At 42.6% G+C, this 14,221-nt stretch overlaps 1 protein-coding gene across 1 annotated transcript; it reads left to right on the forward strand.

The window, feature by feature from the left end:
• Positions 1 to 11,662: 11,662 nt before the first annotated feature.
• Positions 11,663 to 13,565, forward strand: LOC119652855 (protein Aatf). Its single transcript, XM_038057211.1, has 2 exons — positions 11,663 to 13,167; positions 13,224 to 13,565. Exons 1-2 carry the CDS (start codon positions 11,759 to 11,761, stop codon positions 13,327 to 13,329), a joined length of 1,515 nt encoding a protein of 504 aa, XP_037913139.1. The 5' UTR covers positions 11,663 to 11,758; the 3' UTR covers positions 13,330 to 13,565.
• The last annotated feature ends 656 nt before the right edge of the window (positions 13,566 to 14,221 follow it).

Consider the following 14,221-nt stretch of genomic DNA (forward strand, 5'->3'; position numbering starts at 1 on the left):
TTCGAGGTGGGTGACAGGGGATTTTGAAGGAACTTCCAACAAAGCGATTTTAATAAACATTATAACGCCAAGCTGGAGCTGAAGTTTCCGCCCAGTGTAGTGAAGGAGCGGCTGGGCGTCTATCTGTATCGGCTTTGGTCCATGGGAAGGACATAAAGAGTAGTTCTCAAGACACTCCTAGGCAGCATGCACCTCAACACGCTCCTCGGGGCCAAGCTGCGGCACATCGATCTGTCGCTTCGAAAGAAGAGGCCATCAGGCGTGTATACAAGTGTATTTCGGTGCTAGAGGCAAAACCCGATTCTAGCGTCGCTGATTGATTCCTCCATGTTTTCTCCTCGCTGTGGGGCCAACGTTTGTTACATCGATAAAATTTTCCTGCTCGCTTTCGAGGTTTGGATATTTAAATTTGAAATTTCGGATTTGAGTTGTCAAGTTTCGGCCACGGAAGGGAAATTTGTCGTTGTGGCTGCCGTGTTCTGCTTCGCCGCGCAACATGGCATGGGTTTTTGACAGGTGAAGGGGAGGGGAGTGTGCTGGGCGAGGCACTGAGCAAGATTATCCAACATTTGAAAACCTATAAAACTCTCCTAACTGTCAGTTTCAATTTTGTCGCTTCTATCTACGTTTTCTAAGAGAATCTAAATAAAATAAAGAGGAATTGATTTTTTCAAGGGGATGCTCATGAAACTTGCAAGGGTATGCATGTAGGAGAGCTATCTGACATTCAGAGGGGTGGCAATGGGGATTGACATGGACAAGATTGCGAATCATCTACATTCCAAAGACCCGCTCCCAAAGATCTGGTCAAGGTGTGTAGATGACATTTTCACCATTGTCTATGAAGACAAAGTGGAGGAAATGTTGGAAGTAAAGGTCAACAGAGAACTCTCGTTTCTTGAAGTCATCAAGGAATGCGAGAAAAAAAAGGAAGTTGCACGCGCAAGAGAGCTTGGCGATTACAAAGGAACAAATTGAACCATGACACGGGCAACGTGCAATCGAACCTTCAAAGAGAGGTGACAAGGGTGACACCGGGCAACACCAGTGTCTCAACGATTTCCAATTAAGTAATCAAATGTTAAATTTTAATATTTATAGCATAGATTAGGAATTATTATCTTAGTTGATCAGGTGCTGAAGAAGGACATAATTTGTGCTCGAAGTACGTATAGACTAATAACTAATTTATCCTGTTTCAGGAAAAAATCAATTGCTTTTTATTTTTTATGTGACCAAAACATTTATATTTCATAGGAAAGTGTCTATAAATTCAACTTTAAGCATCAGAAATCATGTCAAGAAATAAATCCCAAGCTTGGATCGTGCTGTTTTGGCCAGCCACTCCTCTAAGTCCCCATTCGTAAAAATCTGTGTCCTGACAGGGAGATAATATTTGAGAACCAAGAACTCCAGCCATCATCTCGCCGAATTGCTAGCATTCGGGTTAGCCCTAGCGCATGCCGACCGGTTCGCATATTATCTTACGCAATCGGTGTTCACGACTGACAAACCTGCTAGGGGAATTTTGTTAGTTGACAGTCTTGCTGACCGTGTTGGTGCCAAGGTGGTGCAACGCTGGACTCTCATCATAACGGTTGAGGATAGTCTGGAGATGGGGAGTGAGAAACGCCACGGTGAATTACTGGCGCAGGATTGAGATCCTAAAATTAATGTTTCCTGAAGTAGAACTTAACGAAATAGTTACAGTTTAGATAATTTAAAGTGATTTTGCCACAGGAGTTTTCCGAAAACCTCTCCCATCCAATTTAGATATCGTTACTTTTTCTGTGCAAGATCAGCCGCCAAACATTCTATGGACCAATATTCGCGTGGAAACAGGGATCGAATCACGATATTAAATCAGTCGAAAAAGAACTGTTTTACTACAACATCCTGATGAAAAATTATTAAGCATGGAGGATTCGAATTGCACAAGAATGTAACAAGAAAATGGTAACCAATTTATCCGATGTCCAAAGCTTCTGGGATTACCAAAGGCTGACGCTGTGCTGGTCTCTAAATTTAAAAATTACGAAATAGATGGAGGAAAATCACTACTTTGTTGGAAAATTCACAGGGATTATATCTGGGTCACGATGGAAGGTATCCTAATTATATCCTTAGTAATGTGTTTCAACACTCCCACGGTGTGAGAGGTGAGAGATTGTGGAAGAAATAGATGCGATTTTCTTCATAATGGATTTTAGCATATTTGTTAATTTAATGAAATCTGCGGGTTATGAGGACTGGATTTTATATAATTCGTTTGAGTCGAGAAACCGGAAGCTAGATGCTTCGGGTATGAAATGTTTTGTGTATTTCTTTTATAAAGAGATATGAGTGTGCATTTTCCCATTGTATGTAGCAGGTAATATGTGCATGTATTATGTGAAAATATGCACTTTCAAGAGGTATTCACATTCAGTTTGAATTTGCACAGAAGCGACAACTTTTTGACCTATTATAACTTTGTTAGTAATAACGCGATTTTCACCACATTTGGTAGAATCATGCTCTATGCTATAGCCAACATTTTTGTAATTTTGATTTTAAGATGCACTTAAGGGGGGTTTCGCAGCCAATTACTAAAAATTATAGTAATATACTATTGTTAACTTTAGTTGAACAGGTATCGGTATGGAAGGTATTTCGGAGCCTAGGCACCATATAGTTCCCAGCTTTCTATCAAATTTGGTGTCTGTAACCGTCTCCGAGAAAAATGCGTGCGACGGACAGACAGTAAACCGATTTTAATAAGGTTTTGTGTTTACCCAAAACCTTAAAAAAAAAGATCTAAATGCAACAAAAGAAAGTAAAAATGGAGGAGACAGAATGAATAAAACCATTACATCATATAATAGTTAATAGAAAATAAGTTTAACAATAATTTTGAATACAACAGCAAGAATGAGAAAAAAGAATAATGAAGTAATACCAACAAAAGAGAGAGAGAGTACTATATAAATGAGAAAAAAAAGATAACAATGTTTTGTTTTTTAAATTTTGGTGTAGTAAGATTAAGATAAATAACCTTAAAATTATATATATATATATATATATATATATACATATATTATATATGTTTTAGGCTCTAAATTCCTTACTTACCTCTAATCCTCCCCGGAAGGCAGCAACCCTCCCAGGTTTTTAAGGATTCCCCAATATATCTGAAGCGGTAGTAAGCGAATATTTAGGTTAGGGTAGGCTGCCGCAGGGCCACTATATTACCGGACCCCGCATGAAGAGGAAAGGAAGACGGGGGTCACTCATCGCGTAGGCGCAACAGTCATCTCTGGGCTGATCCGTCCCAATTAACCCATCGCGTGTTAGTTTTTTTTGTCATTTTCGCCCCTCCCTTATTAGGCCGTTAGGCAGTTTATCTCCCTTGGGGAAGAAATTATCGATGGTATTATTTCGCCTCGAGACCACACTCTAATAAACACGACACGACATTGGCAAGAAGGATTTTATTTACCTTTAAATAAAGATGAAAGAATATCAACGTGCGCAACGAGACGTCGACGGTATGATGGAAACGACTAGACCGGGAAAAGTTGCTTTCGATCGGCTCCGCTGCTAAGGAGAGGCTCTTCGGCGATCGCCGAGAATTTCACGATATGAACTACACATTCTCGGTCTAAGCGAACCAAGATGGTGGGACTCTGAAGAGCACTTCTCTCCTCATCTGCGGCAATATGCCTTCATACTAAGGGAAGGCAATTGGTACTAGACGCGAATTTTGTGTCGGATTGTTACTGACCGCCTGCTAACGCAGGGCGCGTTGTCTTAACCTAGGAGCTGGTTTCTGACAGGATTTTGTTTGCAAGATCGCGGTCCAAGCAAAGGAGCATCACAAAGGGTCAAATGCTTTCTATAGATAATTTTGTAATCGGGATGGGCGATCTGAATGCCAAGGTGGCCTCTGACATTTGATGGGGAAACACGGTACAATACAAATCTCACTGTATTACCTTAAAATAATCCTGGAGTGTGTTGAGAAGCATCTTAAAAGCTTCCTACCGTCGCAAAAATAACACATCGTTCAATAAGTCCTGGGACTAGCGTAGAAATGGCGCTAATAATGCCATTTATATACCAAGGTTCAGAAGTACTAACCTTCAGATAAGATGTGTCAAAATTTGATGTAATTCGAAACATAACCAAGGAAGCTATAGTGGTTAAACTGACGCTACCTTCGCAATCGTGAAAAAATGGACCAAAACGAGTTTCGTGTGTTGATAAAACATTGTTTTCTTCTTCTCCTTTTTCTTCAGCCTTTGTCCCGTTCACAAGCGGGGTCGGCTCGTCGTGATCGGCTTCGCCATTTGGCTCTATCGAATGCCTGATCTGGGTGCAATCTCGAGGCTTTCAAATCCCCATCCAGCGTATCAAGCCACCGTTGTTTAGGTCTGCCTTTTGGTCGTTTACCATCGACATCGATGTTCAGACCAATCTTTGCAAGTGAATTCTCGTTTGCACGAATTGCGTGACCATACCATCGAAGACGCCTCTCTCGCAACTTTTCCACGATCGGTGCAACCCCATAACGATCGCGGATATCCTCATTTCGGATGTGATCTAAACGTGTGACGCCACTAGTCCAACGTAGCATCTTCGTCTCCATTACCGCGAGACGCCGTTCATTGTCTTTTATGGTCGGCCAACACTCAGAACCATAGAGAGCGACTGGACGGACGACATTGCGGTAAATTTTAGATTTGAGACGTTCGTTGATACGTCGATCACAAAGGACACCAGTTGTGGAACGCCACTTTATCCAGGTTGCGTTAATGCGTGAAGCAATTTCATAACGCAGCTCTCCATTGGCTGATAGCGTTGACCCGAGGTATTTAAATCGCTCAGTTCTGGGCAGATCACTGCCGCTGACAGTGATTGTGCCTGTTTCATGGGGATTGGTCGTCAAAAATTCAGTTTTGTTTAAATTCAATCTGAGACCGTGTTGCATGAGGCGATCATTCCATTTTTGAACAAGTTGCTCGAGATCATTTTTGCTATCAGATGCTAGGAAAACATCATCTGCATAAAGCAGTGTGTAGGGCGCTGGACGTTGGATATCCCGTGTGACGATGTCCATAACAAGGACAAAGAGGAGTGGTGAGAGGGCACTTCCTTGATGAACTCCAACAGAGACACGAAGCGGTTTTGACACACCCGCCATACTTTGAACTTTACTTTTCGGATCGTGGTAGAGCAATTGAACCCAGCGCACGAGTTCTTCTGGCACGAAGTGTTGTCGTAAAGCATACCAGATGAGTTCGTGTGGTACACGGTCAAACGCTTTCTCTAGATCCAGAAAGGCAATGTAAAGAGGGCGATGCTTCTCACGGTGTTTCTCCATGAGTAACCGCGCAGCGTGTATTGCGTCAGTAGTTCCGCAGTTCTTGACAAATCCGGCTTGATTCACGGTTATTTCAACGATTTCGCGAATACGGTTGTCAAGAATGCGTTCAAAAATCTTCATGGTATGGGAAAGTAACCGGATCGGACGGTAATTTGAACATTCTGCTGGGCTAGCTTTCTTTTTCCATATTGGAACAGTGGTACTTTCTTGCCAGTCAGATGGTGTTCTTCCTTCCTGAATAACCCGGTTAAAGAATTCACTGAGCCACAGTGTTGGGTCCCAGCTCTTCGCTTTCCAGAGCTCAGATGCGATGTCGTCAGGTCCTGTTGCTTTCCCCGATTTCATTTGTTTTATTGCCTCCTCGACTTCAGTTGCGCTGACTGGTGGAACTGCTCCAAATGTCGGCAATGATTGTGGAAGTGGAGGATGAGCAAATTCTTCAGTTGAAATCTGCTCGAAGTATTCTCGCCATCTATCCGTTGCGGCTCGACGGTTGGTAAGCAAAGTACCGTTCTTGTCATTAACACAACGGAAGTGTTCGATATCCTGCGTGCGTTCATCACGGCTTTTAGCAAGTTGATACAGATCTCTCTCGCCATCCCGAGTGTCCAATTTATCGTAAAGATTTTTGAAATGGTTCGCTCGGGTGACAGCGACCGCTTTCTTTGCTTCCCGGTTGGCATTCTTATAAATTTGCCAATTAGCAGGCGTTTTATCGTCGAGAAATTTGTGGTAGAGGCGTTTCTTTTCACGGACCTTCATTTCAACATCATCATTCCAAAGCCAAGTATCTCGGTTGATGTACCGCTTACCCGGCTTGGTGACCCCGAGGGTTGCAGAGGCCGCTTTGTGGATCGTGTCTTTCATTTGGTTCCATGATTCTTCCACATTCGTAATGGTTGGCAATCGTATGAGTGAGACCATTTCTTCATTCTTCTCACCAAATCGCCACCATTTAATGCGCGGCGGGCCAGTGCGTTCCTCACGCTGTTTTATCGGTGGCTTAATTCGCAGGACAGCAATCAACGGCCGATGCTGAGGTGCGATGGTCTCATAGGGAACGACTTTGCAATCAGTGACAGTGGTAAAATGTTGACGTCTTATGAGAATATAGTCGATTTGCGTTTTATTGTTCCCACTATAAAATGTGGGAAGATGAGACAATCGTTTGATGAACCATGTATTCATAAGTACAAGGTCATGGGTGTCCGCAAAATCGATTATACGCTCGCCACCTTCATTGCGCGCTCCGAACCCCTTTCCCCCATGGCACCTGTTACCGTCTGCCTTTTCACCCACATGACCATTAAGGTCGCCGGCAATGATTATGTAATCGTCAGCAGGCACGTGACAAGTCTTTTCATCGAGAAGTTGCCAGAAGGCATCTTTCTCGGCATCTGGTCGGCCTGTCTGTGGTGCATACGCGGTGAAGAAGTGAATAGTGCGATCAGCTGATATAATGATGAGCTTCATCAGCCGATCATCAAATCGTTCGACTTCTTTAATGGCATCACGGAAACCCTCTGAGATGGCAATGCCAACACCATATTGAGTGTGTGGGTTACCAAAATAGAGAAGTTTGAAGCCATTTTTACCGCGTTCGCGTTCAATGTCGCAGCTTTTGGAACCAGACCATCGGGTTTCTTGCAGAGCGCAGATGTCAATGCACCTTTTCCGAAGGGATCTTGCGAGTTCCTCCGTCTTTCCAGTTAGGGTACCAACATTTAGCGTGCAGACACGTATTTGTTTTGTTCGTTGTGTGCGGACTAACTTGCTTACGTCCTGACGCCGTCCATGCGTCAAGAACCCTTGCCCATTTCTCGACAGGACCGGGGCCCGTCCTGCCGCGTCGACTGAGGTGGACGCCCTAGCATTTCTCCGAGGCCTATGACTTAATCCGATCATCATGTTTGTAACGACATTCTATGCATTTTCTTGGTCGACCTGTCGCGGGGCCTGTCACCAAGAGAGATCAGGTAGGATTTAGCATAGTAGAATAACTTCAACTATACTCTATTTATCTCTTTCCCTGATCTCAGCATTTTATTTTTGTTTTACTGAGGATAGTACAGAGTACGTTGCCTCAAACCCTCCTCCTTTACCTGGGCTTGGGACCAGCATACTATGTTAATAGCATGGCGGAGTTATAAAACATTGTTTTCTAATGAGGAAAAAACACTGTTCAAGCTCAGCAAAGGCTTGAAAAACGTTATCCGGACTCTACTCCGTCGGAAACAACCATTTGGCGGTGGTTTTCGATTTGAAACGCGGTCGTGCTGATACAAATGATGCGGAACGTTCGGGTCGGTCAAATAAGGGAGTAACTCCCGAAAACACCAAGCAAGTATTGAAAATCGTGATGGGTGACCGCAAAATGAAAGTGCGCGAGATAGCTAAGATGGTGAACATATCAACTTACTATTTTCCACCAAAAATTGGCTATGAAAAAGGTTTTTTCCAAATGGCTGCCGGGTTTGCTCACAATGGAACAAAAGCAACAACGTATCAATGATTCGGAGAGTTGTTTGGCACTGTTTACTCGCAATAAACAGGATTTTTTGCGTCGATATGTGACAGTGGACGAAACATGGATTCACCATTTCACTCCAGAGTCAAGTCGGCAGTCAGCTGAATGGCGTACGACCGGTAAAAGCCGCCCGAAGCGTCCAAAAACACACCAGTCGGCCGGCAAAGTGATGGCGTCCGTATTCTGGGATGCGAATGGTATAATTTTCATTGACTACTTCGAAAAAGGAAAAACCATCAATAGTGACTACTACATGGTGTTATTGGATCGTTTGAAGGCCGAAATAGCGAAAAAAACGCCCACACATGCAGAAGAAGAAAGTTACCTTTCATTAAGACAACGCATCGTGCCACAAGTCAATCAAAACGATGACCAAATTCAACGAATTAGGCTTCCAACTGCTTCCTCATCCTCCGTATTCGCTCTTTGCTCTTTGCGGATCTCAAAAAGATGCTCCAGGGAAAAAGATTTGGCTCAAATGAGGAGGTGATCGCTGCTACTGAGGCTCATTTTGAGTCAAAAGACAAATCGTTCTACAAACATGGCATTGAAAAGTTAGAGAAGCGTTGGAATGATTGTATAACTCTTGAAGGAGATTATGTTGATGAATAATAAAGAATTTTGCCGATAAAATGTTGTTTTCATAGTTAGTCCCGGGACTTATTGAACGATGTGTTAATAGTGAAAATAATCTTGGAGTGTATTGAGAAGCATCTTGAAAGGCTGATCGACAGAGAGCAGGCTGGTTTCCGCTGCACTCATCACATTAACACATGTGAGCCGGCCAAATATTAGATGGCACAAAATTTCACTAGCTACCTTGAAGTAAAATCTCAGAGGAATTCGAGGTCCAAAACATAGTCTGCTAAGGTTACATTTTGTTACCGGTTTTGTTCCTTGTTATCGATATGCCGGTGGCATCTGCTTGCTTGCGGGGTCGAGTTCTGTACCTTGACCAAACGGCTCTGGATTTAAAAAGAGAGGCAAGTAGAATAGACCTGAAAATAACTAAACTAAGGTTCTCAGTGGGACGGGTCACGTGCAGTATATCCACATCTAGGAAGCGTTGCACCGAACCGGATGTCGCCCTAGGCATTAACAACAGTAGATCCGGCTTCGCTATCTTGTTTCAAAATTTAGAAATACACTTATCTCAAGTCCAAGATCAAGTTGAGATTGTTCTGTGCTAATGTTCTTCCTAGGTTGCTATATTAGGTTAGCAAATGGAAAGTGACCACCACTGTTTCTTAAAAGCTCTACGCCATCTTGAAAACTTGTCTGCAACGTTTCATCAGAATTCGCTGGGCCTGATACTATTTCGAACAGAGAACTTGATCGGTGCATAGACCAGTTACCCGTGGACGAGTTGATCGGAAGGTGGAAGTGACAGTGGATAGGTCACACATTAAGGAAGATCGGTGATTCTATTGATAGCTTCGCCATGCAGTGGAACCCACTTTCCCAAAATGGCCGACGAGAAGATCGCCCCAAGAGCACTTGGTAAACAATAGTATTGCAGGAGTGTAGGATTCTCGGGTAATCCTGGAAGGAGTTGAAGTGCAAAAAATGAATAATATAAAATGACTCTAACTTGAGGGAAAGCAATCTTCAAATGTAGCAATCGAAATGACGTAAATTAGATACTTCAAATCTGCCTCTTATTTATCTAATATAAGGCGTTGCTTGGGCCAGGTATGCAGAATTCTCCTTAACTAATAATTATTCCACTCCGTATATGCACCACGAAAGAAGCGAGGGATACCAAAAATAAAAATAATTGCTTTTTAGATTTTTTAAACAAGTCGCTTCGGATATAAAGATTTTGTCTTCATCTTATGTGAAAAACTTTCTACGCACATTTTTCCATTTGTATAAGGCTAAAAACCCAAAAAATTTCTTCAGATTTTTTCAAACTATAAGATATACGTACATATTACAGACGTAGATATTATGCTCACCCTAGGCAAACAAACATTGCCTATTACCGAATGCTATACTTATATATGCATGTATATAAATTGAACGTAGAACTATTTCCGAATTACTTCGTGCATAAATGTAAACATATGAACTTAAAAAGAACGTATATTGAATACTGCTTGTTCAATGTACAAATATATCTATCTGAATTAGGCACAACCCCAAAGCTTCATTTTCTCATACATATGTTTGCTTCGAGTCATTGATATTGATATATATGATTAAGAAACTAAAACGAAATGTTTCCCTGATACCTCCTAGTGCCAGAAAAATTATTGCATTGGGGTAAATTACTCTATCAAGGTCCGAAAAGTAAAGTTCGTGGCGGGTGTTTCAAAATCGCCTCGTGTGCCCGACGGTGCTTCCGTGTTTTTGCTATGGACACTATCACATGGGGCATCCAGCGTCCAGCGCCCTACACAGTGCTCTATGCAGATGATGGTTTTCTGGCATTCCATAGCAAAAATGATCTCGAGCAACTTGTCCAAATATGGAATAGTCACTTCTTTCAACACGGTCTCAGATTGAATCTGAATAAAAGAGAATTTTTGTCAACCGATTCCCATGAAACAGACACTAGCACTTTCAGTGACCTTCTTAGAATTGAGCGATTTAAATATTTCGGGTCAATGTTATTAGCCAATGGAGAACTGCTTTATGAAATCTAAAAGTTACCGTAGTGTCATCTGCCCAGTCGCCCTCTATGGTTCTGAGTGTTGGCCGACAATAAAAAATAATGAATGGCGTCTCGCGGAAATGGAGACGAAGATATGGCGTTGGACTAGCGGCGTGACACATTTTGATCATATTCGAAATGAGGATAGCCCCGATCGATATGGATAGTGGAAAAATTGCGGGGAAGGCGTTTTCGATGGTTGCTTCTACGATTCTTATTGCGTAGTGTGACAGTTCCTGCATAGTTGAAACCTTTGCACTATATCTGTAAATGGCAATCTGGCAACCAACGAGCAGCATAGAAGAGGCAAAACACTCCTAGATAAAGACATGTCTGTGCAGCTAAAATGAATTTTATTTTAGCCACAAGGTTTATTGAACAAAAATTGTGTTTAAACTCATCCTTTCACAAAATGCATATTCTGTTGTTTCTAGGAATAATAAGACATAATAATTAGAAAGGCACGCCGTTCATTGTCTTTTAGTGTCCGCATTCAGAACTATCATCAGCATCATCAACGGCGCAACAACCGGTATCCGGTCTAGGCCTGCCTTAATAAGGAACTCCAGACATCCCGGTTTTGCGCCGAGGTCCACCAATTCGATATCCCTCAGAACTATAGAAAGCAATAAAGTGGACGATATTGCGGCCAATTGAGTTCATCATGGACTGATTGATCCGAGATATTTAAATCGTTCGGTTGTGGGCAGATAATTGCCGCTGACCGTGGTAGTGGCTGTTTCATTTCGTTTGATATACGTAGGTAAATGCAATGTGACTCTAATTGTGACCATTACATCGAGTTTAACTTCTTAACGAAAGTAACCCTGTTCATATTTAGCCACGATACAAACCAATGTCATGCTTTTGTCAATCGGTTGCAGGCGCTTTCTCAAAAAATTTCGAAGGATAGATTACACTCCTGCTTATGTAAACGTGTTCTTCTTGCATTGTCAAATTAAAATAATTACATTAAAGGTGGATTCGTCTCCTACTAATATAAGATTCTTGCAGTTCAACCATATTACCATACGAAGAGGTTTGAGAATCGTTGAGTGCATGCCAGTTGAAATGCTATTGTGAATTGGCAGGGATGTTTTGACATTTGTTGTCTTCTGCTGCCTGGTGTAAACACGTGCGGTTCTCATGTCGTCGTTCTGTCTGATGTTCTGATTTTGCTTTTTACTGTGAAAATACAGTGTTGCACGTGATGTCGGCGAAAAAGAAAAAATCTAAAACAGTCTCAGATAAAATCACTGAAGCGTTTCTCCCCAAAGCGGAGGAAGATCCAGAGAATGACCCGGAAAACTTGGTGAAAATAGCGGATTTCAATGGCGAGGATGAGGAAGTCGATTTCGACTTTGATTCGAAACCCAGTGAAATTCGGAAGAGGAACATTAAGCTGTTATCAGAATTCAGTGACAAGTACAAAGGGAAGGTAGCGTCACGTAAGGAACTGGAGGCATCGAGTGAAGAAGGTAGCGAGGAAGGCCTGAACAGCGATTTGAGTGACAACGACGACTCGGAAATAGAGGCTTACAGGGATGAACTGAACGGAATCGGGAAAGACGAAAGAAATTCAGATAACAGTGATGCAGACGATAGCGGGGACGACTATCAAACAAGCGACGACTCGGAACGAGAGGGAAGTAAAACTAACGGTGGGTTCGAAGATTCGAACGCATTTAGCGACAGCGTCGAAGGGGAAAGTGGTGATGAAGATTCTGATTCCGTGAGTTCGTTTGACGATGAAGGTGACCAAGAGGAAGACCAAACACAGCTGCTCACCGAATCCAACCAGAATGCGGAAATTCAAAAAGGCTTCGCTGTCCAAAATCAACTGAAAATTTGGGAAAAACTGTTGGAAATTCGTATTCATTCCCAGAAAATATTAACTAGGGCTAATAGTCTCCCCCCTCCAGTCGTATATGACAAATTGTGTGATCAAAATGACTTTAGCAGTCTCGCCAGCACAACCATAGCAAACGTCGAGAATTTGCTAGAGAACATGCTCGAGATGCAAAGTCTCCTCTCTAGTCAGTTCTCCGAGACGAAGGACATCTTCAAAGAAAACAAAAAACGATCTTCTACGGGCAAACTCGTGGAACCTCCCCTAAAGCGATTCGCCCGGACACTCACAGCAAACTTCGACTTATTCACGCCGTATCGCAATTCAGTTCTACAGAAATGGGACGATCGAACACGAATTCTGGCCCCGGGAGCGGGTGGGAAAAAAGGAGGCAAATCGTTGAACGATAATTTCGATATTGTAAGGAAAGTCGAGGCCGTTCTGCTAAATAAAAGTGATCTGCTGGCCAAGTCGCAAACAGTGAAGGGGAACTACAGGTTGTTCGGATCGCAGGAGAATGGTGACACGACTGAAAATGGAAAGGAGAACTTAGAAAATGGCCAATCTGAAGAAGAGAAACTGATTCAAAGTGCCGAAGTGTACGATGACACAGACTTCTACCACCAACAGCTGCGAGAGCTCATCGAATATAAATCGAATACGACCGCAAACCCCGCAGAGATGTCAAAACAGTTCGCAGAGTTACAGAAATTGAGGCAGAAAATGAAGAAGAAGGTGGACACGAGAGCTTCGAAGGGACGGAAAATTAGGTATCACACAACTCAGTTCGTTTAGTTTCCTCTTTTTAATTTTCTAACCCTTCCAGATATGTTGTTCATAACAAACTCGTCAATTTTATGGCCCCCAATCCAAATAGCGATTGGACTGAAGAGTCCAAAAATGAACTGTATCGTTCTCTGTTTGCAACATGAATTTGGAATATCATCAGCATGAGTCGTTCAAAAGTATGGACGCACCCTGAAGAGCCCCTGGCAGTGGCGGAAGCAGCCTTGACCGTACAAGTCAAACGGCAGATGCTACCGGTTTCCCTTATATAGTTGCAGTCGCCTAGCGCGAAGGCACACTATACTACACTTAGATTAAGCTTAGTTTAGGTACCCTTATGAAGTGTAAATAAACTCCGTTAGAATAAATAATAATTATTTAATATGACGCAGTTTTACGAACTTTGTTTTTAAGTGTTTAGTAGTAAGTATACTACCGAGCTGCTTCAAATTTAGCATTGGATGTATCACAGTTCTCGCAACCCTTTTATGACTTGACCAGTGTCAGCCACAATCACCAGCGTAACCGGGACGAAGTGGCACTCGCATTAGCGCGAATTACGTGACCAAACGTCGCAATTTTCCCCAAGATTGGACGGTTGGCGACACTGCGGTAAATTTTAGATTTAAAACGTTCGTTGATACATTGATCGCTAAGAACTTCAGTTGTGAGATGCCACTTCATCTAGGTCGCGCTAATGCCCAGTTCTCCATTCGCTGATAACATTGAGTTGAGACATTTAAATTGCTCTGTTCTGGGCAGGTCACTGCCACTGACAGTGATAGCGCCTGTTTCATAGGGATCGATCGACAAAAATTCTGTTTTATTCAGATTCAATTTGATACCATGTTCTGTTAAGGGAAAGTCGAACTATTGTGCCCCATACCATGTTGCAAGCGGCGAACATTTCATTTTTGGACAAGTTGCTGGAAATCATTTATGCAATTAGACGCTAGGAAAACATCAGCATAAAACAGTGTATAGGGTGCTGGACGTCGGATATCCCTTGTGATAGTGTCCATAACCAGAACAAAGAGG

The sequence above is a fragment of the Hermetia illucens genome, chromosome 3, assembly GCF_905115235.1.
Source record: "Hermetia illucens chromosome 3, iHerIll2.2.curated.20191125, whole genome shotgun sequence".
Classification (NCBI taxonomy): Eukaryota; Metazoa; Arthropoda; class Insecta; order Diptera; family Stratiomyidae; genus Hermetia; species Hermetia illucens.